The 25,853-nt window shown below is 51.8% G+C and overlaps 8 protein-coding genes across 8 annotated transcripts; 5 read left to right on the top strand and 3 right to left on the bottom strand.

The window, feature by feature from the left end:
- Position 1: 1 nt before the first annotated feature.
- Positions 2 to 1,378, bottom strand: PSV08DRAFT_285990 (carbon-nitrogen hydrolase). The gene has a single exon (XM_014220980.2). It carries the CDS (start codon positions 1,149 to 1,151, stop codon positions 234 to 236), a length of 918 nt encoding a protein of 305 aa, XP_014076455.1. The 5' UTR covers positions 1,152 to 1,378; the 3' UTR covers positions 2 to 233.
- Positions 1,379 to 1,833: 455 nt separating this feature from the next.
- PSV08DRAFT_400765 (ABC1 family-domain-containing protein) lies at positions 1,834 to 4,506 on the top strand (the record flags this gene model as incomplete). The annotated part of the gene is made up of 2 exons (XM_066093602.1): positions 1,834 to 2,898; positions 2,958 to 4,506. The coding sequence occupies 2 exons, from the start codon at positions 1,834 to 1,836 to the stop codon at positions 4,335 to 4,337; spliced, it is 2,445 nt and encodes an 814-aa protein (XP_065949296.1). The 3' UTR covers positions 4,338 to 4,506.
- A 937-nt stretch (positions 4,507 to 5,443) lies between these two features.
- Positions 5,444 to 7,036, bottom strand: PSV08DRAFT_35887 (CDP-alcohol phosphatidyltransferase-domain-containing protein). The gene is made up of 2 exons (XM_014220978.2): positions 6,692 to 7,036; positions 5,444 to 6,390 (listed from the first exon to the last, which is right to left on the bottom strand). Exons 1-2 carry the CDS (start codon positions 7,004 to 7,006, stop codon positions 5,497 to 5,499), a joined length of 1,209 nt encoding a protein of 402 aa, XP_014076453.1. The 5' UTR covers positions 7,007 to 7,036; the 3' UTR covers positions 5,444 to 5,496.
- A 1,833-nt stretch (positions 7,037 to 8,869) lies between these two features.
- PSV08DRAFT_350005 (uncharacterized protein) lies at positions 8,870 to 9,179 on the top strand (the record flags this gene model as incomplete). The annotated part of the gene is made up of 2 exons (XM_066092829.1): positions 8,870 to 9,026; positions 9,070 to 9,179. The coding sequence occupies 2 exons, from the start codon at positions 8,870 to 8,872 to the stop codon at positions 9,177 to 9,179; spliced, it is 267 nt and encodes an 88-aa protein (XP_065949295.1).
- Positions 9,180 to 12,415: 3,236 nt separating this feature from the next.
- Positions 12,416 to 14,814, top strand: PSV08DRAFT_176933 (STE like transcription factor-domain-containing protein; the record flags this gene model as incomplete). Its single annotated transcript, XM_014220977.1, has 5 exons — positions 12,416 to 12,554; positions 12,630 to 12,729; positions 12,796 to 14,325; positions 14,431 to 14,514; positions 14,580 to 14,814. The coding sequence occupies 5 exons, from the start codon at positions 12,416 to 12,418 to the stop codon at positions 14,812 to 14,814; spliced, it is 2,088 nt and encodes a 695-aa protein (XP_014076452.1).
- PSV08DRAFT_285956 (uncharacterized protein) lies at positions 14,731 to 15,439 on the top strand. The gene has a single exon (XM_066092579.1). The coding sequence runs from the start codon at positions 15,119 to 15,121 to the stop codon at positions 15,428 to 15,430; it is 312 nt and encodes a 103-aa protein (XP_065949294.1). The 5' UTR covers positions 14,731 to 15,118; the 3' UTR covers positions 15,431 to 15,439.
- A 2,700-nt stretch (positions 15,440 to 18,139) lies between these two features.
- Positions 18,140 to 19,191, bottom strand: PSV08DRAFT_220310 (uncharacterized protein). The gene is made up of 2 exons (XM_014220976.2): positions 18,803 to 19,191; positions 18,140 to 18,730 (listed from the first exon to the last, which is right to left on the bottom strand). The coding sequence occupies exons 1-2, from the start codon at positions 19,142 to 19,144 to the stop codon at positions 18,188 to 18,190; spliced, it is 885 nt and encodes a 294-aa protein (XP_014076451.1). The 5' UTR covers positions 19,145 to 19,191; the 3' UTR covers positions 18,140 to 18,187.
- A 503-nt stretch (positions 19,192 to 19,694) lies between these two features.
- On the top strand, positions 19,695 to 24,876 carry PSV08DRAFT_408789 (GIDA-domain-containing protein; the record flags this gene model as incomplete). The annotated part of the gene is made up of 5 exons (XM_014220975.2): positions 19,695 to 21,380; positions 21,680 to 22,094; positions 22,155 to 22,232; positions 22,788 to 22,881; positions 22,938 to 24,876. The coding sequence occupies 5 exons, from the start codon at positions 19,695 to 19,697 to the stop codon at positions 24,874 to 24,876; spliced, it is 4,212 nt and encodes a 1,403-aa protein (XP_014076450.2).
- Positions 24,877 to 25,853: the final 977 nt, after the last annotated feature.

Genomic DNA, 25,853 nt, shown 5'->3' with positions numbered 1-25,853 from the left:
TGGGAACATAAAACTTTGCAGGCTTTCCCACCCCAACCATTACTTCTACAACATCCCGAACAAGTTGACCGTCCACATCTAAGTTGCTAGCTCAAATACTAAACTACCTCATGGATGACTGTATATACAGTTTACTCAAGAGCGTATCTGGCTTGGCTGGGCTTGGCTGAAGCCAAGTACCGCCACATGAAGCCACGCCACGAGAACCAGACACCGGCCGCTTTCTATTCCCACTACCGCCCGCTTCTCACCTGAAACTTGGGACGATCCGCCAGATCCACGATCAAACAGGTCTCCTCGCTCTTGCCCGCCGTGTTGTAGAGGCTGACTACGCCCTTATCGATACGCAAAACAGTACTGCTTCCCGCATAGCAAAGCCCCTTCTCCATTCCACATCGATTTGCCAAGATGACACACACCGGCCTGCCGCCTTTATCCTCAACGAGCGGCTGGAATCTTTCAACCCAATATGCGACAGTCGCTACATCTGGTTGTGATGGGTCGGTTGCAAGTTCAGTCGGTGAGAGATGACACAGCCAAGCCATTGAGACGCAGATGATGGGCGACTGAAAAGACAGTGCTTTTGAAGCGAACTCGTAGTCTGTCCACGGAGCGATGAACTTGTAAGGATTGATATCCATACATATGCCCAGGGTGACATTTCCCAGCTCTCCCAGCTCACCGGCGAAGAAGGGTGAGTCTGGGGATGCAGGGTTGGAGAGGTTATGGGACTTTGAGCCTGGACCCTCTGACGCCCATGTTTCATCTGTGTAGTAGAGGAAGGATTTGCGGTAGTTGTTGATTACCTCTCCAGATGGCGACACGGTTACTATCGAGTTGTATTGCGTCTGCACATCCGCCGGGTTTCTAGAGGGTACTGTGATTTCTGGGTATCCGACCGTAACATGGCAGTTGTAGTGCTTTGCAGTCTGTTGGGCCCATTGGGTGGATATGCCCGCGGTTGTGGGCTCCAGAAAGGGCTTAATCTCCTCGAGCGAATGGAAGTTGTAGCCGGAGAAGGCGAGTTCCGGGAGGATAAGCCAGGCCAAGTCGGCAGGTATTTGGGTGGCTTTTAATATGCTGTCGGCGCGTTGGATATTGTCTTGCAACTTGCCTACCTCCGGGGCGAACTGAAGACACGCAACTTTCATATTTCCGGTTCCGTTGGTGCTGTTCTGCTTCGGGCGTGGTTTGGTAAGGTGTTGCTGAGAGGTGAAAGGGCGGGATATGAGAGCAGGTGGCGAACGCGTCTTAGACACACCCTAAGACGAGGGTGTTTGATTCACTAGCCGTCTAAAGCGATGTATTGGTCGGCCTAGGAAGGCCTTGGTCAATTGTTGAAGAACCAATCCGTGTACACAAAGGCAGCGGGTAGCAATTGTCCAGTTACCGATGGCATGTACATGAGTAATACGCTCGCTCGCTTGGCAGTCTAGAACGTCAGATGACCTAGACAGATGATACCGATAAGCGCATACTCTGTTCCTCCCAAATAAGCTCAGCGAGGAGTGCAGTTCTGCTTGTGGGTTGTGGGAGAGGCCCTTGGTGAGCACGAAGGGGGCCAGCTTGTCTTGCCCCACTAGGGTTGATCGACAAGGCACGCTCGTCGCTAATTCAGGCCAAAGCCAACCAAAGCCAGCCAGCCAATCGCGCAATTTGCGCCCTGGGGGGAACATCGCTTGTGGCAGCTATGACGCGCATAGCTAAAGTACCCTCTAATGTGAACCTATCCACAAACACCACCACTACCATTACCATCGCCATTCACAGGCTGCCCATGTGCATCAAAGCCATGCAGATTGCAAGCCGGTAGCCCATCTGTATCTGATCGCAATGGCAGGAAGACGGCTCGTTGACGCCGCCAAGCTCTTCAATGCCTCGAGAGGCGTCGCTCAGAAGCACATTGCGCTTCGATCGAACCAGTGGGATGCTTACACAAAGACGTCGTCGCTAGCAAAAGCCGTCAAGAACCAGACCGACCGCGTTACTCTTACGGCAGCCGCTGCCATCGCCCTCTCTCAACGCTTCAGCGAGGAAGCACCTTCGTACGCAAAAGCCGCGGCCGATCGAGCGACAGGCGGACAATGGACACAGCAGACATGGAAGTCACAACCATCGCAGTCTAAGGATATTCCGAGAAGAGAAACAGTCAACAAGGACCAGGCACCATCAGGAAATGTAAAGGAGGGTGTAGAACAGGATCATCACTATGACCGCTCCATGCAGAACACGGTCAACACCCCGCCGCCTACAGAGGAATTGGAAGTGGAGCAACGGGAAGCACCTAGATCACCATTACCAGATGGCACCATCCCGAGCAATGGGTTAACCCTGGAGCAGGAGGATAAAGGAAAAGATGTTTTTTCTGAAAGACCGGTGCCCGAGACACCAAAGGATCCTCTAGCACAAGACCAGAGTGAGCAGACTAGGAAAAGGGAAGAGGATCTGAAGCCGGTTGAGTCTACACATACTACCATACCGCTGCCTGGAAAAACAAAGGGTGATTCTACACCAACAGACAAATTTCAAAAGACCGCTATGCCTGGACAAGTCGAAGACGATATACCAGAAGGCATAAACACGGATGTGTTTCATTCCAAGCGCGTCGCGAGGATGCTTGGAAGCGATCCTTTTTCGCGGAAAGAGTATGCGGAGCGGAAGAGCAGCGGCAGGCATCCACTTGATGATCGACCCGTGGGCAGGCATCCGCTTGACGATCGACCCATGGGTAGACATCCGCTCGACGATAGGCCTTTGACATCAACACAGAAGCCAAGCTCAACAGCGTCACAACCGAAACTGTCTCAGGCACCGCAATCAGAGACCACTCCCAAAGAGATGGAACAGCTTGCGTCTCAACTTGCTCAAGATGCTCAGGCAAATGCAGCTCCATCAGAGGTATGTCAAACCTACTCATTGGCCTGAAGTATGCTGATTTACTGACAGTCGTACCATAGTCAACCAGCGAGATAGCAGCAACGCCAGAGAAGGCAGCATACACGCTTCGAGAATCAAGAGTCCCGTCGTCACGATTTGGCCGCATATGGCAATACGCCGGTTTGGGCACTAGCATGGCTCTTGGAGCTGTGGGCGAGGGTCTTCGACGTGCAACTGGTAGTGCTGCATCGACCACCGGCTCCCTCATGTTGAGTGAGCGAAATCTAGAGATTCTGGTGGCGAAGTTGTCACGCATGCGAGGCGCTGCCCTTAAGCTTGGTCAGATGATCAGTTTCCAGGACATCAAAATGCTTCCACCTGCGATTCACGATGTACTGCAGCGAGTCCAGGATAGTGCCGACTATATGCCAGCCTCGCAAAGAAACAAAGTCTTGAGTAGCAACCTTGGAGAGAATTGGCGAGACCTTTTTGAGTCATTTGAAGACGTTCCTATAGCGGCAGCTTCGATTGGCCAAGTGCATAAAGCAGTACTCAAGTCCACTGGGCAGACAGTGGCTGTCAAGGTGCAATACCCAGGCGTTGCCAATTCTATCGATTCGGACCTTAACAACCTCTCCCTTCTCCTAACAGCATCCCGTCTCCTACCCAAGGGTCTTTATCTTGACAAGACCATTGCAAACGCACGCACCGAGCTGGGCTGGGAATGTGACTACACACGCGAAGCAGAATGCCAAACCCGCTTTCGTGAATTTCTCCAAGACGATACAGACGTCTTCACTGTTCCCAAAGTTTTCACCGAAGCCAGCGGCCCTACCGTCCTCACCGCCGAATTCATGCAAGGTGTAGGCGTCACCAAACTCAAAACCCTGACCCAAGACCAGCGCGACTGGATCGGCACCCAAATCCTGCGTCTCTGTCTCCGCGAAATCGTAGAATTCAAATTCATGCAAACAGACCCCAACTGGACAAACTTCCTGTACAACCCCAAAGCACACAAAATCGAACTCTTGGACTTTGGCGCAAGCAGAGACTACCCGGATGAATTCGTCGAACCATACATCCAAGTCCTCATTGCCGCGTCCAAGGGTAATAAAGATGCAATCCGCGATTTCTCACTCCAATTGGGTTACCTGACCGGAAATGAGAGTCCCGCTATGCTCGATGCGCATATCCAGAGCGTACTTACCCTCGCCGAACCGTTTAGCACATCCGGTCCTGTGGTGTATGATTTTAGAGATCAGACTATTACGGATCGGGTTCGTGGCTTGATTCCCGTCATGGTGAAGGAGAGATTAGCGCCTCCGCCCGAGGAAACGTATAGTTTGCATAGAAAGCTCAGTGGTGCATTTTTGCTGTGTGCGAGGCTGGGCTCGCGAGTCCCGTGTAAAGAGCTTTTTGAGAGGGCGGTGGGGACGTGGGAGGCGAGGAAGAAGGCTTGAAGTGTGAGTGGTGCAGGGAAAAAAAAGATGATTTTGTATGTGTAGAGATTCATGTTATATACTTGTATACTACTTTATCATACATCTCCAATGTAGTTTAAAGAAAAATCTGGCAACGCTTTTAGCAACAACAACATTATCATCTTCATGAATTTATTTCCATTGCAAATCAAATCGAGCATCTTTACATTCCCCGTTTATACCCCCTCCCCCCTCAACCCCCCTCCACTTCCTCTAGCATATGATTCACTACTAAAGAAGAAAAAAGCAACATAAACCATGGCAATCCAACTTTACCATTCCAAGCCCCCCCCCCCCCCCCCCTTTCCCTCGCTTATGGCCCAAGTATACACACAGACCGCCGCTAACATTCGTTCCCGGAATAAAACAAAGTACGTACGCAACAAGTAAAGAAAAACCGTAAGAAGCATCTTGGAAAAGGGAAAACATAAGCGAGAAGCTAGGAAGCAAAAAAAAAGGGGGGGGGCTGTGTGGGGGGAACTGTGGGTGATGATGAAAGGAAAGGAAAACAAGGTGTGGCTGACATGCGATTGCCCGGTTGTGGGTTACCATGAAAAGAAGAAGGAAAAAAAAAGAGGTGGTGTGGAGAGAGAAAGAGAGAGAGAGAGAGAGAGAATGTGGGTGGGCCGTTATTTTCTTGTTTGGCTAAAGAAGAAGAAGAAGAAGAAGAAGAAGAATGCAACAAGGGAATTACCATGCCTTGAGTGGATTTTCGACAAGGAAAACATCCCCCCCCCAAAAAAAATAAATAAATAAATAAATCGTGATGGAGCCTTTTCAAATAAAACCCCAAAAAAAGAGAGGGAATGATTGATGACGTTGTTGTGGTAATGGAATTTCTGGGGGACCTTTATGTGATGACTCTTTTTTTTTCTTAAAAAAAACAAACAAACAAACACTTGTGTTCTTTTGTATAGAGCAACTCAGGAAGAAATTTACAGTGTTGCTGGATCTAAATATACAAAGTACGCAACGCTTTTACATAGTATGTAATAACTTTTTGTTTGACTACTCGTCGGGGAAAGGAAAAAGAAAAAAGAAAGAAAGTCATCGAGATCCCCCCCCCCCCCCCCCTCCCCACCCTTCGGCCCAATTCTCATTTGCTTTTACCATTCCATTTCCATTTCCATTTCCATTTCTAGTAGCTTACCAACTTCTTCTTCGCTTTTTCCTTGATTTCCTCTTCAGCCCTGCGGTTGACCCAAAAATACGCAGCAAGAGAGATGAAGGAACCGAAACCAGCAGCCATGATCATTCTGCCGCGGAAACCCTGCTTCCTCTTTAGTGCTTCGTCGCCACCAAGAATAACAACGGCCTTCTTAGACCACGTGTATTCCAAGCCGCTGTAGATTGTGGTGGAAGCGACAATGGCAGACATGCCTTGGACGAGCGTCTTGACGCCTTGTTCGCCGCCCAAAACGTCCTGGATCGACATGAGCAAGCCACCCGCCGCGGAGGTGGTGGCGGAGGGGTCGTGCAGCAAGTTTGTGCAAAGTAATGTGCCGAGCAAGCTTAGCTGGAGGAACGTGTTGAACTTGGAGACGGTGGTGGGGTGGACCTCTGCGCTCGGAAGGCTGAAGTCCCAGTAGCGTGCCATGGTCTTGGGTGCCGGGAGGCTGGCGTAGCGGTAGTAGAGGGCAGAGATGGCGAGGCTAACGTCTCTTCCGAGGATGATGCAGGCTAGCGGCATGGGTAGACTTCCGTTTACGGCGAGACATGTTACCAATGTTGTCATGAGGAATTTGTCGGCCATGGGGTCGACTACGCTACCCACTACAGTCTGCAGATTCCAGCGGCGGGCGATCCAGCCGTCAAGAAGGTCGGAAAAGGCGGCGTAGATGAAGAGTGAGAAGGCGTAGAGATGCTGATCATGAATGATGAGGTAACCGATTGCAGGAGTTGCTATGAGGCGGGAGAAAGTAAGCATGTTGGGTAGATTGTAGATTTGTTCATGGCGAGGCTTGTCGAGTTTGAGCGTAGATTTGATGGTTGTGGCGAGTTTGGCGGGTGCCGAAGTAGATGGAACAGGTTGCTATTTTTTTTGTTAGTATTAATGTTCTCTCCATGGGCTTGAAATACTACGTGTGTAGTCGGATGTAGGCTGAGACGGGATATTGAATGACTTGGACAGAATACAAAAAATAAAATGAGATGCAGGTGAAGTTTATGTGACAAACAGTGATATAGAAAACAACCAAACAGACTGCTGCTTCGAATTGGAGAAAAAAAATTACAAGCCAAAAAGTCCTTGTTGATAGAATCATGTGATTCTCGGTCCTTGGAGTATCGTGACAACCATCAGAGTGATGATGTCAAGACGCGCACAAACCTACCTCTGCATTATTTCGAGAAGCCGACGATTCCTTTGCCTTGTCCTCGATGCCCAGTCTCCGCGTTGTCGATGTGCTAAACAATCCAACATGCCCCTGACTACACTGCCCGTAGGCCGCGCCTCTCACTACTCTGCGGTGCTGGTATTTTTTTACGTCATTGCGAGTCCAGGTTCCAGAAGCACGTGAGGTAGCCAGGTACAAGGAGGGCCGAACATGTGCGGGCCGGAGAATACTTCCTAGTCCAATTGAGGTGCGTGGGAGAGCTGCAGGGATGTGACAAGGCAATATGGCCCTCGCCGCAGATAGGGGGATCATGGATGCGGAAGCATTCGCGGGTTCGTCGTGGTCGCTTCAAAGAACTTCAGCACGAGGCTTCGTAGCTAACTGTGGGAGCCATGCCAAGATGCGCTAGTGGCCGCATGCAGGACGCTGTTGAACAGACTACATAATACTGCATGTATGTATGTACGTGCCTACCTTTTCGGAAACATCTCCAAACTTGAGGTATTTGATAGCGATATACATACATATTGGAGTAAACCAAAGCCATGCGCTGGCGATGATCACGACTCTTGGGGCTTGGACTAGTCATCAACATAGTAATGCTTGCGGTTTCTCCTTGGCCTGGCAGGTTGCTCACCAGCAGACAAGATTTCACATGGTGTATCCAGGCCGCCATCAAGTTGAACTCAATTATACGCGCTAGACACAAGATTATGTGGCCGGAGTTTAGATTTAAGGGAGCTGAACAGCCGCTGCCGTTGAAATGGTCCACGGTACAGCCTTGATTCGGCCCATCAGTGCCACGCCGGTCAACGTATTGAACCCAGTCATTTGAAACTCACATATAGGTGGTTCTTGCATGCATTGGTCGGCTTGCCACCGGTAGCAATAGTTGGCAGATTAGGATCAAGTAAAATCGTTGTATTGATGAACGGGGGGTTGCGCCTGGCCGCACTACGGCCGCACTGCGGTCACCTTGATGCAGACGATAGCAGCCACAAATCCAAGGCCTTGTACACGGGGAAGAGCATGCGCTCGATACGACGCCAGTCCACTTGCGCAGGGTCCAGACAACGACACAAGGGTCGATCAGGTGCGCAGGATCGGGATGAACCTGGACCCCTAAAGTATGCACATATCCCCAATTTCACAACCTGGGGACGGGTGGTGGTTATTGCTCGATTGCGTGGATGAGCAACCCCATGTTTGCACAATTGCCACCTGCTGACGACTGAATTTCGGAGAGTTTCATGCCAGTTCATTCACTGCGACTGCTATTCTCAGTGCATCCCGGATGTTCTTTCCGACAAACATGGTTTTTGCGGTCATGTCCGGCGGTTTGCCCGATTCTATAGCTGCGAGTGCCTGTCCTTATTGTTCCACGGTGGGGCGGCTCTTTCATTGCCCCTGAGTTGAGGAGTATTGAAAGCTTGAATCGGTGCTCGAGGGACTCACCGGCGATATGCCCTATTCCTCGATTAAAGCCATTTGGCCGCAAGTGTCGCAAGAACCGGATCTACTGATCCTCGCGGGCTATACCGAGCAATCAAATGCACCACCGACTCACGTCGGAAAACCCACGGTAGCCCGTATTTGGAATGCCCACATGATCGCGATCCGCGGAATTGGGAGACCGTGTTGACCCGTCCAAAGAGTGTCTCGACCACGTAGCACCGGTGGTATTCAGAGACAGCAAGTCAGCCTCGTGGTCTACCATTGTTGCCGACCGAAGCTGAAACAGATGCGCCGTTGCTTCTGGTCAGCTTGTAAGTACGTAAGCTGAGTGTTGTTCCCCAAGGCTGATGGAACACGATGCACTGACACGATGCCCTTTTTTCGCGGGCCGCCTCTAGCTACGAGCAGTTGCAGTCGCTTAGCATTAGAATTAGGGTTTGGGTCGTCCATGTGTCATGATTTCCGCATGAAGAAGGGACTAACGACGAGTTGGTGACTTGGCTTGGTTAGTCGACCATTGAGTCCGCTAAGGAACTTTAAAAGTCACCAGCATGATGTTGTCGGCATCGATGGCGCAATTGCAATGCGTTAGATCAAACTCAGCAGCTGAACGGACGTGGAAACGTTCCAGAAGAAGATGGATTGCTACTGGAGCGGGCAAGACTCGCGATCTGGACGGGCGAGCGTGCTCGCTTGAGCAATGGTTACGCAAGACATGTAATGTTTGGACGTCAGCCGAAGCACCAGCACAAAAAGGAACGCCCCGGATTTCTCGAAGATGATCTTCACGATCAGCCAGGGAGTATACCCGTCGGGCAGTCTTGTGATGGCAGAATGCAACAACGATTACGTTGCTTCGAGGGACCAGACCTCTTGTGTAAGTGGGTGATGGAGATGAAACTGGCGGCAGTCTGATACAGACCCTCAATATCTGATACACGGATGGCAGATCGACGACGAAAACGACGACCAAGAGGGCGCAAACGACGCAGCATCGGCTACAGGGTCACTGCTGGTAGGGCGCATGTAGGTGTATGAATAATGGCAATGCTCGTCACGCCTGCCGTAAACCGGTGGCGGGCAAAGATCAACGGCAATGGGGGTGGTGATGGGGGGTGACGGGGGGTGATTGTGGAGTGGGCTGCAGTTTGTCGCATTTGCCCATATCCGTATGAACTGGTCGGGGGGGGGGGGGAGGGGCTTCACGTTCGCGTTCACGTTGACAAGCAAAGAGCAGGGACAGAAAAGGGGAATTGCGAATGTAGATTGTGGCTGGCAAACGGCTAGAGTTGCCAGCCTCGTGGGCTGCTTTGGGTTTGTCAACCCAGTCGCCCAACGATGGCGGTTGACCCAAGGCTAACGTCTGACCGAAAGCGGATAGATTTGATATAGCGTTTGGTGTGCACAGAAGAACGTGAATCATTGCATCTAGGCCTGTTGTGGTAGTTGAGGGACACAGAATCAGCATGGCGGGCGTGGAGAATACGTTGGGCCACGTGCGTCCGAGTGGTTGGCGGGCTATATCAAGAAACATTAAGATCATGGGGCGACGTTGCCATCATGTCATTTTGCAAGAGGGAGGTCTTAGCGAGGCCAGCCCGCCCGCTTTTGAGCGGCAGCTCGTCACCCGTTTCGGCAGTCGGCCTAAGGGCCAATAGGTTTCAGAAATGCAACCTCGAGGACCGCTAACGCAGGTACAAATCTCACACCAGCCGAAATGGCTGGTTGCTCCGACAAGTGTATCATGACTAGCTGCGAAAAAGATGGCAGGGCGGGAAATTGTTTTCGGCAGCGGCACTGCAAGTCCCACTGGCGGGTGCAAGCGTGTGCGGAAACGTGCGCCCATGTTTACTTACTACCCAAAGCCAATAGTGGATGGACGGGCGTGTGATATAGGGAGCCGGCCATGTGTCGGGGAGAGGGAAGCCAGGCGAGGTGATGGCGGTCAAGAAGCATGGACGCTGTCTGGTGTGATTGCGAATGAGAGCAAGATTGGGTGGCGGCGAGTTATTAGCATCCCAGCAAGTAGTTGGCGACGGGTCAATTGGGGAGAGGATGAGGTCTAGGTCTAGGTGTCTACAGTACACCTATGGGCGGACGCGGGCGGAAGGCGGACGCACAGCAGCAGAGTTGCTAGTTGCGTAGCAGAATTCCCCACCGTTTTTTTTGGGGGGGGAGGGCGAGTGGAGGGCATGGGAGGGCAGGGTAAGCCAGAGTAAGAGGACAGCGGCTGGCACTAGATGGGAACGGTCAGCCAGTGACATCAGGGCGTGGTGATTGCATGAATATCGAGAGCAACGGGCATCCATGTTGTCCCAAAGCGGGCAGCGCTTGCGCGCAGCAGGGCATGCGGCCGAGGCGAGCAAAGACGAGCAAAGGCGAGTGACTAGCTCCCCGACCAATCACAGCCGTCGACGGCTCATGTCGGCTAGCCAAAAAGAAATCCTGAAACCGCTCCCACACTGGACTGGCGAGCGGGCAAAGCGTCACGCCGAGCAGCGAGCTTGCATGCTGTGGCAGACGGCGTGCCGGCCTTGTATGGACGACAAGAGTCCAAGTGCATCGAGGCAATGAGGCAATCTGATCAATCGAGTGCATGGACGGGGGATGAGGGGGATGGGGATAGGTAGAGGGGAGAGCATCTGGACAGGGCAACGTGGGCATGAGAGAGATTTGCAAAAAAGCCATGGGCGCTCCCGCGCGGCGGGCTCAGGGTGCTGTTTCAGATGAAGATCAAACCACGGCCGCAGGGTTGATTTGTGGTGTTGGTGTGCATCTGACAGTGTGTGGTGTAGCTGGGTGGGTGCGGATGTAGGCAGGGAGGCACGAGATGGACAGAAAAGCGGCCGTGGATCGCGATAGTGGTGAGGGCAGAGGAGTGGCCGCGAGGCTGGGTAGCGTACTGCTGCTGCGACTGGCTGCGACGCACAGACGAGCGCGATTTGAGCAAGAGTGCAGGTGTGATGTACCTGCAGCAGTAGTCCGCAGTTGGAGTGGGCGGTCCAAGCAGACTGGCACATGCCGAGGATGGGGAAAGGGAGGGCGCGTGTTTGGTACATGCAGATCAGAGGGCTAGCTTGCAGCAAAGCGGACTAGCAGGCAGAAGGAGGGGAGTAGTGTGTGCGTGTAGCGGGCAGTGGGAAGAGCGAGTACGAGTTGTATGAGTAGTGGTGGTGGTGGTACAGGATAGTCGTAGCGGCATAGGGCGAGTGTGCCGGCCCCGGCAAGGAGCGGCAAGAAGAAAAACAGTCGTGTCGCAGCAAGCAATACAAGACAAGGCAGGGCAGGGCAAGGCAAGAGCAAGGTGAGATGTGGTGAGCGGTTATGCAAAGAAAAGAGAGTGGGGAGGGGGGTGAGAGAGACCCGCTGATAGCAGAGGAAATACTACTAGTAATGTGTGTGTGAGAGAGTGAGAGAGTGTGTGAGGGTGTGTAATTGTAGAATAGGAAGGCGGCATCCGAGAGGCGGCAAGGGGTCCTTTCCTGTATAGGGAGCAAGCCAGTATGCAGCATGTTCGTGTACGGACGTAGTAGGCGTGTATCCGGGTGGGTGTTCGTGGTCACAGGACTGGACTGGCTGGTAGGACTGACGCAAGACAGCAGCCAGCAGGCCCCATGGCGCAGGACCCACCCGGTGCATCCGTCCATGATGCATCCAGCATCCACCGTCCACCGTCCAGCCAGCATCCATCGAGCAGGTCGGCCCATGGGCGGCCGTGGCATGCATGCAAAGGGAATGGCATGGCCTCCCACGGCCGCCCATGGGCATGCGAGGGCATCGGCGGGCCAGGCCAGGGCGCACACGCCGCCCGGCCCACGAGTCGCCACGATCCCTGTCTGCCAAGGAGGGCGTGGGCGGGGCCCTCGGAGCCCCAATTGGCCGCGCTACGCGCACAGGCCGCCGTGCTGGCTGGCGTGCGGAAATAGATCAATGTGAGACGACTAGGCTCCTGTTTCACTCGCCCTCCGACACCTAAAGCTGCCGCTGCCCCCTCAGATTTGCGTTTCGCATCCCCTCCCAACGCCGTCCCTTCGTGGTCATCCTCGAGACTGCTATCTGAGGCAGGTTCCTCACGTTTTTATTATCCGCCTCACGTTCACGCGTTTTATTGTCTACTCCTTTTAAACATAGCCTGACACTCTTTCGTTTTCAACTCCTGGCAGGTCCTCGACGACCCATTCCACGTGCTGCTCCTCCCGCACAAGCCCTCTGACGTTGGCTCCCTCAAACCACTGAACACAAGACCCAAAGGTGTTGCAGCCCGCCATGTATCCATCCGCCCACCATGCCCAGATGCCGCCGCCCCAGGCACGCTCCGTCGCGCCCGAGACCTTCTTACTCGATCAGGACGCCCAGCAGAGCCTTCCCCCAGACTCGGTCGTTGCCCTGCAGCAGGTCGACAACCGTATGTGTACCCACCAAGCTCTCTCCCCTCCCCCGCCTGCGCGCATCCACAGCTGACACGCCACCTGCACCACAGTCAAGTACTTTCTCATTTCTGCTCCTGTAGACTGGCAACCCGACCAGTACATCCGCCGCTTCTTGCTCCCCACTGGCGAGTACGTCTCGTGCGTTCTCTGGTAAGTTTGCCGCCACCTGCATCTGCATCTGCACCCCGCACCGTCTAACCCCGCCGCGCTTTGCAGGAACAACCTCTTCCACATTTCCGGTACCGACATTGTAAGATGTCTGTCCTTCAGATTCCAGGCTTTTGGCCGCCCCGTCAAGAACTCGAAAAAGTTCGAAGAGGGCATCTTCTCAGATCTGCGCAACCTCAAGTCCGGCACAGACGCCTCCCTTGAGGAGCCAAAGAGCGCATTCCTCGACTTTCTCTACAAGAACAACTGCATCCGCACCCAAAAGAAGCAAAAGGTCTTTTACTGGTACAGCGTGCCCCACGACCGCCTCTTCCTCGATGCTCTTGAGCGCGACCTGAAGCGCGAGAAGATGGGCCAAGAGGCCACCACCATGGCCGTCAGCGAGCCCGCTCTTTCCTTTGAGTTTGATTCATCACAGTCGCTTTTCGAGCAGCTCACCAAGGCTCAACAAACAAACTCTTCTTCTTTCAACAACAACGTTCAGCCATCGTACCCCACCACATCGCCCGACATGCGCAGCATGGAATCCATGCCCCCGCCAACAATGGTGCCCGTCCAGCAGTCGATGCCCTCGATGCAGCAGCCAATGCACGCCGAGGACCCAATGGCCCACTACCACCAGCAAATGTCAATGCCTCCTTCAATGCCAAACAACATTGTAAAGAGCAGAGAGCAACGCGAGATGAGCCAGTCTTTCCAGTACGACCGCAACGGCATTCCCTTGTCGCAGATTCACCAACGGCACAGCTCCATGCCCGCATACATGGAGTACTCGCCCGCGCCTTCCTTTGTCTCTTCTCACTACGAGGACTACAGCACTCGCGGCATGTCCTTTGAGCCATTGACCCCTCCTCAACACCAGATTGGCCTTGGTGCCGAGCCCGCATACATTGCCAACGAGGACACTGGCCTCTACAGTGCCATCCCAGACCTTCCAGCCCCCAACACCTTCAACCCACTGATGAACCTTCCCCCATCGAACCTGATGGGCCCTGGTTATCCCGGTGTTTCAAGGCCGTTTGCTCCAGGCAACGTCTACTCGGTCATCGAGGGCTCGCCTACCTACAAGCAACGGAGAAGGCGCTCTTCCCTGTCTGCTGGCATTGCTGCCGCCGTCACTGCTTCCGGTGCCGGTGCCCACCAAGTCCACCGCCCCAGTGACTTGAGGCGGTCAATGTCCAGCTCGGTTGTTCCCCTAGCTGAGGTCGACGAGAGCACACACAACTCGCCCAACAGTGCAAACGGCGCAAGCTATGCTCCTGCTCCTCAGATGCCAGAGTCTAAGCCAGCCTTTGACATGTCTCGTCAAGGAACCCCGCTCAACACTGTCGAGGAGGACCCTGAGCCCCAGTCGGCTCCTCTGCAGCACGACGACCTCAACAACCTGGTCAACGGTGAGCTGTTTGAGAGCCCTCTGCAGCACAGCGCTATCGCTCGTACCGCCGGCACTGGCGGCCCCATCTACAGGCGCGCCCGAAGTGCCACCATGATGGAGATTGGCCCGTACCCACAAAAGTCGCACTCGTGCCCGATCCCCACATGTGGTCGTCTCTTCAAGAGATTAGAACACCTCAAGAGGTAAGCGCGCGCAATTTCTTGTTTTCTCTCCTTCATGTTTCACCACGTTGTTCTTTGCCCCACTATTTTTGTTGTTTTGCATAGACGCTGACCCCCGGCGCTTAGGCACGTGCGTACCCACACTCAAGAACGACCATACGTTTGCCCGTTGTGCAACAAGGCTTTCTCACGCTCAGACAACCTTGCCCAGTACGTCATCCCTTCGCTAGCAGCCACCCAATCAAACAAGCAAAATGCTAATTTAGTTTTATTAGACATCGTCGCACACATGAGCCCCGCGCTGACGGCGAGCCGCTGAGCGATTACCAGGACGAAGACCTGGAAGGTGAGGATGACCACCTTCAGTCGCTCGAGGACGATCTGTCGCCTGAATCTGGCAACGACTACCTCTCCGGCCTGTCTCACTCAATCAACGACATTCCTGATCCCGGCCTTGGCATGACCATGGCGCCGCCACAACATGGCTTGATGGCGGGCAGCCACTACTGAGTAGGCACCGTTTCCGCCACCACCAACAGTCCCATCACGACGTTACACACGTGAAATGAGCATCTCGGCGTAGTCAAGGCGCAGCGATCTAGAAGGATACCTCTTTGTATTTTTTGTTTTTTTGTCTACATCTTCTCTTCCGACTTTGTGTTTTAATTTGCTAGACCGAAGTCTGTCTTGTGTTGGGGCCCAAGTGCTGCATTGCATCCCATCCTGTTTTCTTTTCATCTATCTTCCTCTCTTCCAGCCGTTTGAGCAAACGGACGGTCTTTGTCACCGGATATTGGCTTGTTTAGGCTTGGTCATGACAACTACGAACATGAGTACCCTATTTTTTTCTCTTCTGCTTTTCAAAGTCTCATTGAATTTTTTTGTTCACCTTTTGTTGATTCTTCCTGTTGTTTTACAATCTTCCTTTCTTCGGTCTTTCTTGCCTGTCGCATCCAATCTTGCCAGAGCGCTCTTTCTTTTCTTTTCTCGTTCGTTGTGGGAAAACACATATCCTAGCTGTTTGGCGGCATCGTTTTGCTTACAAAAGTCATGGGGGTGTTTTTTTGGAGGGGAAAGCCATCTAGCTGTTGTCGTTGTTGCAAAAGGCACATTATACACACATTGATACTTCACACATTGTTCTTTTCTCCATTATCATCAAAGCGTGTCTTTGTTTGCGTGTCGACGCTTAATTACTTGGGAGTCATTTACGGCACTCTCTTGCTCAAATGCATTTAGCTTAGACAAAAAAAAAACAGAAATTCGCTCATTCATCTTGTTTCCCGTCTTGTTTTCACTATGCGGTGCGTGAATTTACCGTGTTTAATGAGACCTCATTTTGTCCGCGTGGGGGGGAGGAAGGGGTCTTGGGAAGAGTCAAATCTCCTTCTGTCCTTGGTTTTTGTCCTTTGTCCGTCTTTTTTTTCTTGTCATCACGTGGTTTTAGCTTCCCCTCAATCTTGGTTATCTTTGATTGTTTAGTTTAGTTGCATTTGTGTATACATGGATAACCGGTGTTATCTCGCTTTCTCATCCTCCTTCATCATCATCATCATCATCATCATCATCGTCCGTGTGGGGAGAGAGAGAGGATGAGATGGGTATGAGACAGAAAGAGAGAGAGAGAGAGAAACCGTGTCAAAAGGGTCCTGTGTCAGTTAACGACTTTCTCATCGTCCCCCCTCCCTTCCATGCCCATTACACAGACTCAAGATTTTTTTTTCTTATTAGTATGTACCTCTTTTCCCTCTTTTGCTTTCCGTTTCCTTTCTAGCTAAACCCCCCACATCATACCCCGCTCTCTCCTCACACACGCATACTTCTTCTTTCTCTCTCTCTCTCTCTCTCTCTCTCACACACACACACACATTCTCCTTCCCAGCTGGGATAAAGTCACACATACATGTATGCTCCGAGGCCGGCCATCACCGCCGCCCCGCCACACACTTACCCACTCCCTTTGTTTCACAATCCCGTTACATCCTACCGGCTGCACTGCACAGTTTTTTTTCCTCTCTATTCCTTTTGCGCACCCACCCACCCCCGGTCTCGCCACGTTTTTTTGCCTTTTCGGCTGGGAAGGGGGGGGTTAGGACGCCCGCGCGCGCCCGCGGGCGTTGAGCCGGTTGGGCCGACGAACCCGCAAGTGCCGTGCGTATGTGTGAGATTTTATTGTGCGAGCGGGTGGGTTTTTTTGGGGCGGGGGGGGGGGGGGGGGGGGTGAAGCTGGGAGGGAGGTGTTTGATCATCGGCCTTTGGTTGTCTGTGTGTCAGATACCATAACACGGTGGCTATGTGGGGCAAGGGTATGTTTTTTGGCCGTTCATTATCTTACTACCCCGTACGCGTCGGTGTGTTTGTGTGCGCCTGTGCAGTTCGGTTGTATGTATTCGAACTAATTCGTCTCAAATCCTTTGCTTCACTTTGCATTTTGCCAAAAGAGAAAGGGTATGCGAGAAGAAAACGAGAAGAACTTGCCTGACGGTTTTCTCCGTCACACACACAAGAGTCGTCGTCATCGTCATCATTGTTGGTTGCGACTCTGCTCGCCCTTTGATTACTATACGCTGACACATACACGCCTTTTTCGTGTTTTTAAAATTGAACGTGGCTTTGCTTTTCGGGATGGGTTTGCTTTTGGAGGCACTCGTTATTTTACTTTACACCTCTGGGCTATGCGTTTGGTTGCGCAATTGTGCGCCCTTGGGAGGGCGGGCTTATCTTACATGAGATGATAGTGGCTTTGGGGGGCCTTGTAGGGAGGAGTCTAGAATGTTGGAGTAGGTTTTTCTCACGGACGGTGACATGCCCGTGCTTGGAGATTTGTCGTGCACGCGGTTCGGAGGGGGCCTTGATGTGGAGACGGTACTGCAGGTTGGAGGGGGGTTTGTTGGTCACGTACAGGAAAGCACAGGTTTACGAGGTTGGGTTGTTTCAGGTATATTTGGGGCGTTTGCTTCGTCGCCACGGCTCCGGTTAGAGCGGGGGCCGGGGTACGGGTGTACCTGGTGCCGAACTCGCGATAAACGGACGGGAGGTTGAGCGCCGCGCGTGCGTGCGACTGCGGGAAAAGGAAGGTCGTATGCAAAAAGAATGAGGGGTGCATCGAAGGGCAAAGAAGGAATACTGAGAGGGATTGCTGCTTGCATTGCGCCTCTAGATCGCAATTGTGCCTTTCGATCGCGATTGAATGTTGGATGAGATCGCGATCGAAATGGGTAATGGTAGCATTTAATGTATTCTTTTATTAGGTTTTCTTTTCATCTTCTTCTTCTGGTTCTAATTTTACGTTCGCGCACTCTTCTCTACCTTTGTTTGTTTATTCGCTGCTTGTTCCTTCGCTTGTTCGTGAATGAGGGTGTGTATACGTGAATGCGCTGTCCAACTTCTCTAGACTTTTGATAAAAAAAAAGTCAAGGGTTGCTTGTCATATTGAAATTCGTACAGGCTTAGTGTTTGGTCGATCAAACTACAGTGTGAACTCATGATCGATGATACCAAAGTGAAGAGAAGTGAGCTTCAGGGTGTGCCCTGGAAGGGTGTAGATCGCATGTTTGACCATTTCATTTGTAATGCTATCATAAGCTAATGTGAAAGGCTAGCTTACGGAGACGGACGGAAAAGTGGACGTTTATTGCATCGCCTCTATACGAGCTTGCGTATACAGGTACCGTTTTGCCCTATCCCTTCTTCGTAATACCGAGAGTTCATATTACTGTACCAATCAAAGTCTACCTGGAATATGTGAGGATGTCGTACATCCATATGTTCCTTTACCTTTAAAGTTACACTACTCATACAAGACTGTCAGCACCTCACTGACATGCCATTCAGTGACTGCGATCTGACATATCAGTATTCTCTCAAGATAAAGCGCGTGCAACTAGATAAGAGGAGCGCTCTGTAAGCCGGATGTGTAAATGCTTGAGTCCGACAAGACGAATGATTGATAGAAAGGGCGTAACTTCCGCAGACCACACTTCTCTATTCTGGCTGCTGTAGGACAACAAGCTTGATTGGACACATTATTTAAATGGGTAACATAGCATTCGAATCTTTTCTCATCAACACTGCACCACTCCTCTCTGATGTTGATACATTCTCTCTTTCCACTCTCCCAAAATGCCAGTGTCTTCTTGGCGATTGTCCCAGGGTTCAGCACTTTGTTCTCAGGAGCTACAGTTCCTTCGACGTGAATCAAGCCGAAATGAATACCACTGTCGCCAAAATAACGACGGAAGCTGTCCACCATGTTCTTCTGCGCAGCCTTGACCAGACTCAGTGAAAGAAGCTGTGGAATGAGATCCCATGGCGGGTGGCTACTTGTGACAAGAAGAGCAGGTTTGAGAGAGGTATTGGATTTGGCGAGGGCCTGGAGCTTGGGAATGTAATGTTGTGAGATTAGGTAGAGAGATAGATTGGTTGTCTGAGGTGGTAGTCAGTGAATGCTACGTAACAGGTGATGTAGACGAGCATGTAAGAAATTGTGGGATGGTACCTTGAAGTCCTCCTCGATTTCTTCAACGTCTACTCCCAGGACTTCCCCTGGCTTGATGCGTGCGGCGTTGAAGAAAATGACTTCGACATCCTCACCCTCGGTTAGGCTATCAAGTTCCTTGAGCACACCTGGAATGGATTTGAGATCTGAAAGATCGATACGCAGAGTATCAACTTTGATGGAAGAGGTGCCTTTCGAGACAAAAGGCGCATCTTCATTCTGCAGTCGTTCTGTGTTACGGGAGAGTAGAATAATATGGTCGATGCCCTTGGAAGCGAATTCCGCAGCCACGTTGTCACCGATGCCAGAACCAGCTCCGAATACGATAAGAGTACGCCCCATGACAGAGATGTTGTACGAGTTCAGAGTGTGCTGCTTCAAGCAGTGATGATAGCGAGCATGTAGGCCGAGGGTACGACTTTATACCAGCAGTCTTCCAAGGAATCTTGAGGCTGTACACTTGTGATCTTACCTCATATCGCTAGCTCTGAATGATTTCATCTCTATTGAATGGCTGTTGACTGGCTGCATGTAAACGAGCGATAGGCAAGGCGTACTGAACTGTGCCGCCTCATGCAGTAAGATTCCTACGTTGAACTGCCCCTGTGTCTCAAGACCTTCGTGGGCAGTTGTGCATCGTCGTCTATTGCGTGATATGGCGAGTATGTGACACAAAGTGTATGCCACGATATTTCTGAGTTTCATGCAAAAGGTGGATGTAATGTCGACATGAGGCATGTTTCCAAACTGGGTGGTGGTTGGACCCACAATCACCCGGGCGCGCTATGCTAGTGCGGCGCGTCATACTGCAGCCTCCGCCTAGAACTTTCTCACAACTGGTTCAGCTCAAGACGACAACACAGCTTCTGCTTATTGTGCTTACAGAGCAAAAATGGATTTCTCCGCGGATGAAAATGACGCTCTCCAACAGTACATGCCCAGTCAGTTTGGCAAAAAAGATGGCTCCGTAGACGTTGAAGCCCAGATCGAACGCGCACGCCGGAAGGTTGTCGACGAGAGCAAGCCAGAAAAGAAAGATGACGGATCAGACGATGACAAAGACTCCGATGATGATAGCGATATGAGCGACGAAGAAGACGAGTTCCCGGTGTCGCACGAATTGATTATCAAAACGCATGATCGCGCAGTTACGACAATTGCCCTCGATCCCTCTGGCACGCGGTTGGTGACTGGAAGTAATGACTGCATGCTCAAGCTTCACGACCTGAGTGCTCTCACTCCTAGTACGATTCGCGCGTTCAAAACCGTCGACCCGTTCACCACCAAGCCATCGCAGACAGCCGAGTCGCATTCGATACACCAGGTCCTATTCGGTCCACAGTCGGGAGGACAGTTCCTTTGCATAACTGCGACATCACAACCGAGGCTTTTTAGCCGAGATGGAGATCTCATATCGGAGTTCGTCAAGGGGGATATGTATTTGAGAGACAAGCATAATACAAAGGGACACACAGCAGAGGTTACTAGCGGCGCATGGCACCCGACAAACCGCGATCGTTTTGCTACAGCAGGCACGGACAGCACAGTGCGGATATGGGATGTCAACAAGAGGATGAAGCAGGAGGAGGTCATTGTGTACAAATCCAGAGCTGCCGGCAGCGCGGGCATGACCAGGATGACAGCCATTGCTTGGGGCGCGGCAGCCGAAGGAGGAAGCAGTATGCTAGTCTCGGCAGCCCTTGACGGAAGTTTGGTCATGTGGGGTGGTGAAGGGCCATACCATCGTCCTACAGCCGAAATAAAGGATGCACATACAAAGGACACTTGGACGAGCGGAATTGATATCAGTACAGATGGGAGGTTAGTGGTCACGAGAGGCGGCGACGACACGATCAAGCTATGGGACACGAGGAAGTTTAAGACACCTCTGAACACGACATCACACCCTTCTACCTCGTCACAATTCCCTACATCTAATATCCAGTTTGCGCCCAACATGCAAAGCATAATTACAGGATCTGGAACTGGCCACTTGCATATCCTTAACCCAGCGACGCTTCGCCCAGAACTGGTCACACCTGTAACGCCAGGCTCTCCTCTAGTCACGGTCAATTGGCACCCGAAGCTCAACCAAATCCTCACCGGTTCGGCCAATGGTCAAACAACCATTCTCTTCAATCCCAAGCTATCTAACGCCGGCGCCCTCACAATTCTGAGCAAAAAGCCTAAGAAGCGACACGTTGACGACGACCCGTCCCTCACAGTAGACATGGACCCGCTAGGTATGGCAGGCGAGGCCCACGATCCATCCGGCAACGCGGCATCCTTCTCAGCACGCCACCCTACCATTGGCCTTACAGCATCAGGCAAGAGCAGAGATCCCAGAAGGCCGCATATTCCTGCTACAACGCCTTTTGCCAAGTCTACACCTGATCAGAAGTACGTTATGGAGCAGATTGCTGGCAGTGATATGAGGGACGAGGACCCTAGAGAGGCGCTACTCAAGTATGCGCCAAAAGAAGGTGAAAAGGCCATTTTCACGGGTGCATGGGAGAAGACACAACCAGTAGGCATCTACAAAGATTATGATAGCGAAGAAGAGAGAGATAGCAAAAGGGTAAAGCGGTAATGAAAGCAATACGATACCCAGTTACATGGCTGGGGTCAGCCCAGTAAAACAGATACGCGTACGATGTTTCAATCCATTGGGCGACTAATCTTGATATGTCAACCTTGTATACTCGCAGGGTAGCGTTGAACCGTTGCGGCTGGCTATAGTCCAAGCCCAAAACAGCAAAGTGTATTTCTGTCGCACAACCGCGTCCACGTCGCGCCCCTCGTCAGCAAACAACCCCACTCTCTTGCATCTGAACAACCACTGACATAAACTTCGTCGCCAACTACCTGATAATCCAGAAAATCTCTCCAATTCGACAACTCCCACCACCGGCAAACATGTTCACCTCAACCATCCGCACTGCCGTGCGCGCACAGCCCGCCGCCGCCGCCGCCTTCACACGCAGTTTCTCTTCCACTCGCCCCTCGCAAGTTGCCCGCATGACTGTTGTCGGCCGCCTCGGAGTTGCGCCAGAGGAGGTTACCATTTCTGGAGACCGAACATTGGTGCGCTACGTGGTTGGTACCAGCTACGGCAAGGGCGAAGAGAAAAAGACCAGCTGGTTCCGGATTGCTAGCTTTGTCCAGGGCGCACAGAAGGATTTCTTGATGAATGTGCCCAAGGGCTCGCTGCTCTATGTCGATGCTGATGCGCGCATGGAGACATATCTCGATAGTGAGGGAAACAAGAAGAGCAACTTGAGCTTGGTCGCCCGTATGTTTTTGTCATGAGAATTGATGCTAGGATGGGAGCCATTACTAACAATTTTGCTAGGTAACTTTGACGTGCTGTCGCGCGCCCGCAGCGACGAGCCTGATACCAACGACGAGGGTCTCATCCAGGAGGCCTCCGGTTAGACATGCACGGCTTCAATTCTCATGTAGAATCAATGTCACTTTGCGCAACATGTCTTAAATTCGGAGGCTGACTGGAAGAGGATGGCGTGGCAAGGTCAATGCACACGCAATTGCGAATGGCAGTGGCGATGGCCTTTGCCAGCCGCAGTATGAATTGTTTGCCGAATCTTGATTCAGGATAGCAGAGTGTATGAATATTGTCTGAACGTTTCTACTGTATGATCTCTCCGCTCAAAGCGGCTGGCGATAATGCTTTCCGAATGATACCTTTTTCCTTGCAATGCATTGATTCGCGCTGCCCATGATTTTGACAACAGGCGGTAGCCATGGATTGATTTTACATGCTCTTTTGCCCGTGTCAACGCCACTTCAGCAATTATTCTCAAGCTACTACGTACTACTACTACTAGTATGTACCTACCCACCTGAGCACAGACACAAAATGCGGCGAACGAAGACCTCCGAGAGGCTGCCTCAACTTTTTTGTAGCGCAACTACAAGACTCCAACAACACACTACCCCAATATGCAACGGATCATACCCCTACCAGCGCGTCAGCTATGGGGACATGCGCCTCGTGTGCGGTCGGTGAGGCGCCTCAATCGAAGCCATCGAACATTTGCGACGGTCTCACCCACTGAACGGTATGTCGCTACATCCTCACTACCCCACTAGTCACCCCCCTCTGACCATATTTTAGACCCTACGATGTAATAGTCATTGGCGGCGGCCATGCAGGCTGCGAAGCCTCAGCAGCAGCAGCACGCGCCGGTGCAAGAACGGCCCTCGTAACGCCCTCGGTCGAAAATCTCGGCGTATGTTCGTGCAATCCTTCTTTTGGCGGAATTGGCAAGGGCACTATGCTCCGCGAGATTGACGCTCTGGATGGCGTCGTCGGTCGAATAGTGGACAAAGCTGGCGTGCAGTTTAGGGTGTTGAACAGGAAGAAGGGGCCTGCAGTGTGGGGGCCACGAGCGCAGATTGACAGGGCACTGTATAAGAGATACATGAAGGACGAAATGCTTTCGTACAAGGGCCTGAGCGTATTGGAGGGGAGTGTAGCAGATATCATTGTGGATCGGACACAGGAGGAGGGCTCAAAGGGAACATATGGCAAGATTACGGGCGTTAGACTGGAGAGCGGCGAGATCATACCAACAGGAAACGTAGTAATTACCACTGGTACGTTTCTGGGCGGGGAAATACACATTGGACTCGAAGCATATCCGTCTGGGCGCATGGGCGAGGCTGCAACACTTGGGCTTAGCAAGAGTTTAAGAGAGGCTGGTTTCACATTGGGAAGGCTAAAGACGGGGACACCACCACGACTAGACGGAAAGACAATTGACTACAAGGTTCTGGAGGCGCAAGAAGGAGATAATCCGCCGATGCCATTCAGCTATCTGAACGACCGCGTACAAGTGGAGAATCAACTACTGAATCACGAGACACGAACAAATGAAGCAACACACGATGTTATACGCAAAAATCTCGACAAGTCGATACATATCCGAGAAACCGTCAAAGGCCCGCGATACTGTCCATCGTTGGAATCAAAAGTCATACGCTTTGCTGACAAGTCGTCACATATCGTCTGGCTGGAACCCGAAGGCTTTGACAACGACATTATCTATCCCAACGGCATCTCTTGTACTGTACCTGCAGATGTTCAAAATACTATGCTCAAGACCATCAAGGGTCTAGAGAACGTAACCATGCTGCAACCTGGCTACGGCGTAGAATACGACTACGTCGATCCACGACATCTACGCTCCACCCTAGAGACAAAGAACATCTCTGGCCTCTTCCTAGCCGGCCAGATAAACGGAACAACAGGCTACGAAGAAGCCGCCGGCCAAGGCGTAATCGCCGGCATCAACGCAGGACTCAAAAGCCTAGGCAAAGACCCCCTCGTCCTAACCCGAGCAGACGGCTACATTGGCATCATGATCGACGACCTCATCACAAAAGGCGTATCGGAACCCTACCGCATGTTCACCTCCCGCTCTGAATACCGCATGTCTGCCCGCGCCGACAACGCAGACTCGCGCCTCACGTCTCTCGGCCGCGCGGCCGGCATCATCAGCGACACGCGCTGGCGCGCCTTCGAGGACGAAGCAGCACAAATCTCCGCACTAACTGCCCTCCTGCAATCCAAAACAATGGGCTGGACCGACTGGACCAAACACGGCTTCGCAGTCCGAAACGACAGCACCAAGCGCTCAGCCTACGACCTCCTCCGCCTCCCCAACACCACCCCAGACTCGCTCTCCCCTTTACTCCCCCAAATCCACGATTTCACCCCTTACATCCGCCACCGTGTCCACATCGAAGCCACTTATGCCCCGTACGTCGCCTACCAGACCGCATCGCAAGCGCGCTGGCTCAAGGACGAGAAGTTGCAGTTACCCATCGATCTCGACTACGAAGCCATCTTCGGCCTCAGTTTCGAAGAGAAGCGCGCGCTCGAGGCCGCGAGACCAGAGAGCGTGGGCATGGCTCGCCGCGTCGAGGGTGTGACGCCGACGGGGGCGTTGCGGTTGCTGCAGTATGTCAAGGGTGTTGGGAGGCAGGAGAAGCAGGCGAGGTTGAAGGAGGAGGTGGAGGCGAGGAAGGAGAGGTTTAAGGGGGCTTTTTGAGAGGGTGTGGGAGAAGTAGGGGGGCTCTTTTTCTTTTTATATGTATATGTATATTAGTGGTATGAGTAACATATTCGACGTGTTACTATCTTCGGTTTTTTTTTTCTGGGCTTCCTCTTGGATGTTGTGATGATGTCACTGGACGAAATCTGCCGTCTCTACGTTTCTAATTTTTTGACATTTGTTCATCACTGCAGACGACGTGCAAATCGTTCTTAGGTTCTAGAGAGGAAGTAGTTACTTGGTACCCTTGGCTGGTTTTTTTTCTTTTACCTTGTACAAATGAATGATTAGAGATGGGTAGTATATGTTGAGAGGCACAGCTTTGTTAGTTATTCAGAACACTTTTAGTCAAATACAGCGAAAGATGACAAGATCGTTATTAATAGTATAGAAAAGCACATGCATTAGAGACAACAGATTCTAACGAGTGAATATTTCCCATGCATTTTTCTTCTACAACTACCAACTGCCACCATCACCACCACCACCCAAAGCCCCCCCTGTACTTGTCAGATAACTCTACCTCAACCCCACACACGCACACCCAAGAAATAGAGAGGAGAAGAGAAGAGAGAAAAAACATAGCTATCAAAGCCTCCTCCTCCTCCTTGACGTGTACAGGAAGTATTCCGAGTCCACATGGTAAAGAAGAAGAGCAAAAAAAAGTTCGTCTCTCCCTTACTCATATGTTCCCACTACTCCAAAACAAACATTCCTCCCCCATTCCAGGACATGGGTGTATTTGTGCAGCCCTGCAAAAAACCCAACAACCACCATACCAAGCCACCACTACTCGTTGTCTGTAAAGGAAGAAGATTAGAAAAAAAAGAAGAAGAAAGAAAGAAAGAAAGATAAGCTTTGCTGCCAAAAGTGACAAGCATTGCAGCGCTATGAGCTGAAGGAGAAGGAGAAGAAGAGGGGAAAAAAATGTTGTTACAAGTTTGGTGTGCGCAGATGAAAAGTTGAAGCTCAAA

The sequence above is a fragment of the Bipolaris maydis genome (assembly GCF_028858645.1).
Source record: "Bipolaris maydis strain C4 unplaced genomic scaffold PSV08scaffold_5, whole genome shotgun sequence".
Lineage (NCBI taxonomy): Eukaryota > Fungi > Ascomycota > Dothideomycetes > Pleosporales > Pleosporaceae > Bipolaris > Bipolaris maydis.
The sequence above is the reverse complement of the archived record's forward strand: the minus strand, read 5'-3'. Positions and strand labels throughout refer to the sequence as shown.

Bases quoted from the DNA above. Each gene is read 5' to 3' on its own strand.
- PSV08DRAFT_285990 (XM_014220980.2), bottom strand. From the start codon at position 1,151: ATGAAAGTTGCGTGTCTTCAGTTCGCCCCGGAGGTAGGCAAGTTGCAA.
- PSV08DRAFT_35887 (XM_014220978.2), bottom strand. From the start codon at position 7,006: ATGATCCCCCTATCTGCGGCGAGGGCCATATTGCCTTGTCACATCCCT. The intron at 6,391-6,691 runs GTAGGTTTGTGC...CAAAAAAAATAG, and splicing joins CTTCTCGAAATAATGCAGAG to CAACCTGTTCCATCTACTTC.
- PSV08DRAFT_285956 (XM_066092579.1), top strand. From the start codon at position 15,119: ATGACAACTACGAACATGAGTACCCTATTTTTTTCTCTTCTGCTTTTC.
- PSV08DRAFT_220310 (XM_014220976.2), bottom strand. From the start codon at position 19,144: ATGGGGCGTACTCTTATCGTATTCGGAGCTGGTTCTGGCATCGGTGAC. The intron at 18,731-18,802 runs GTACCATCCCAC...CTACCACCTCAG, and splicing joins AAATCGAGGAGGACTTCAAG to ACAACCAATCTATCTCTCTA.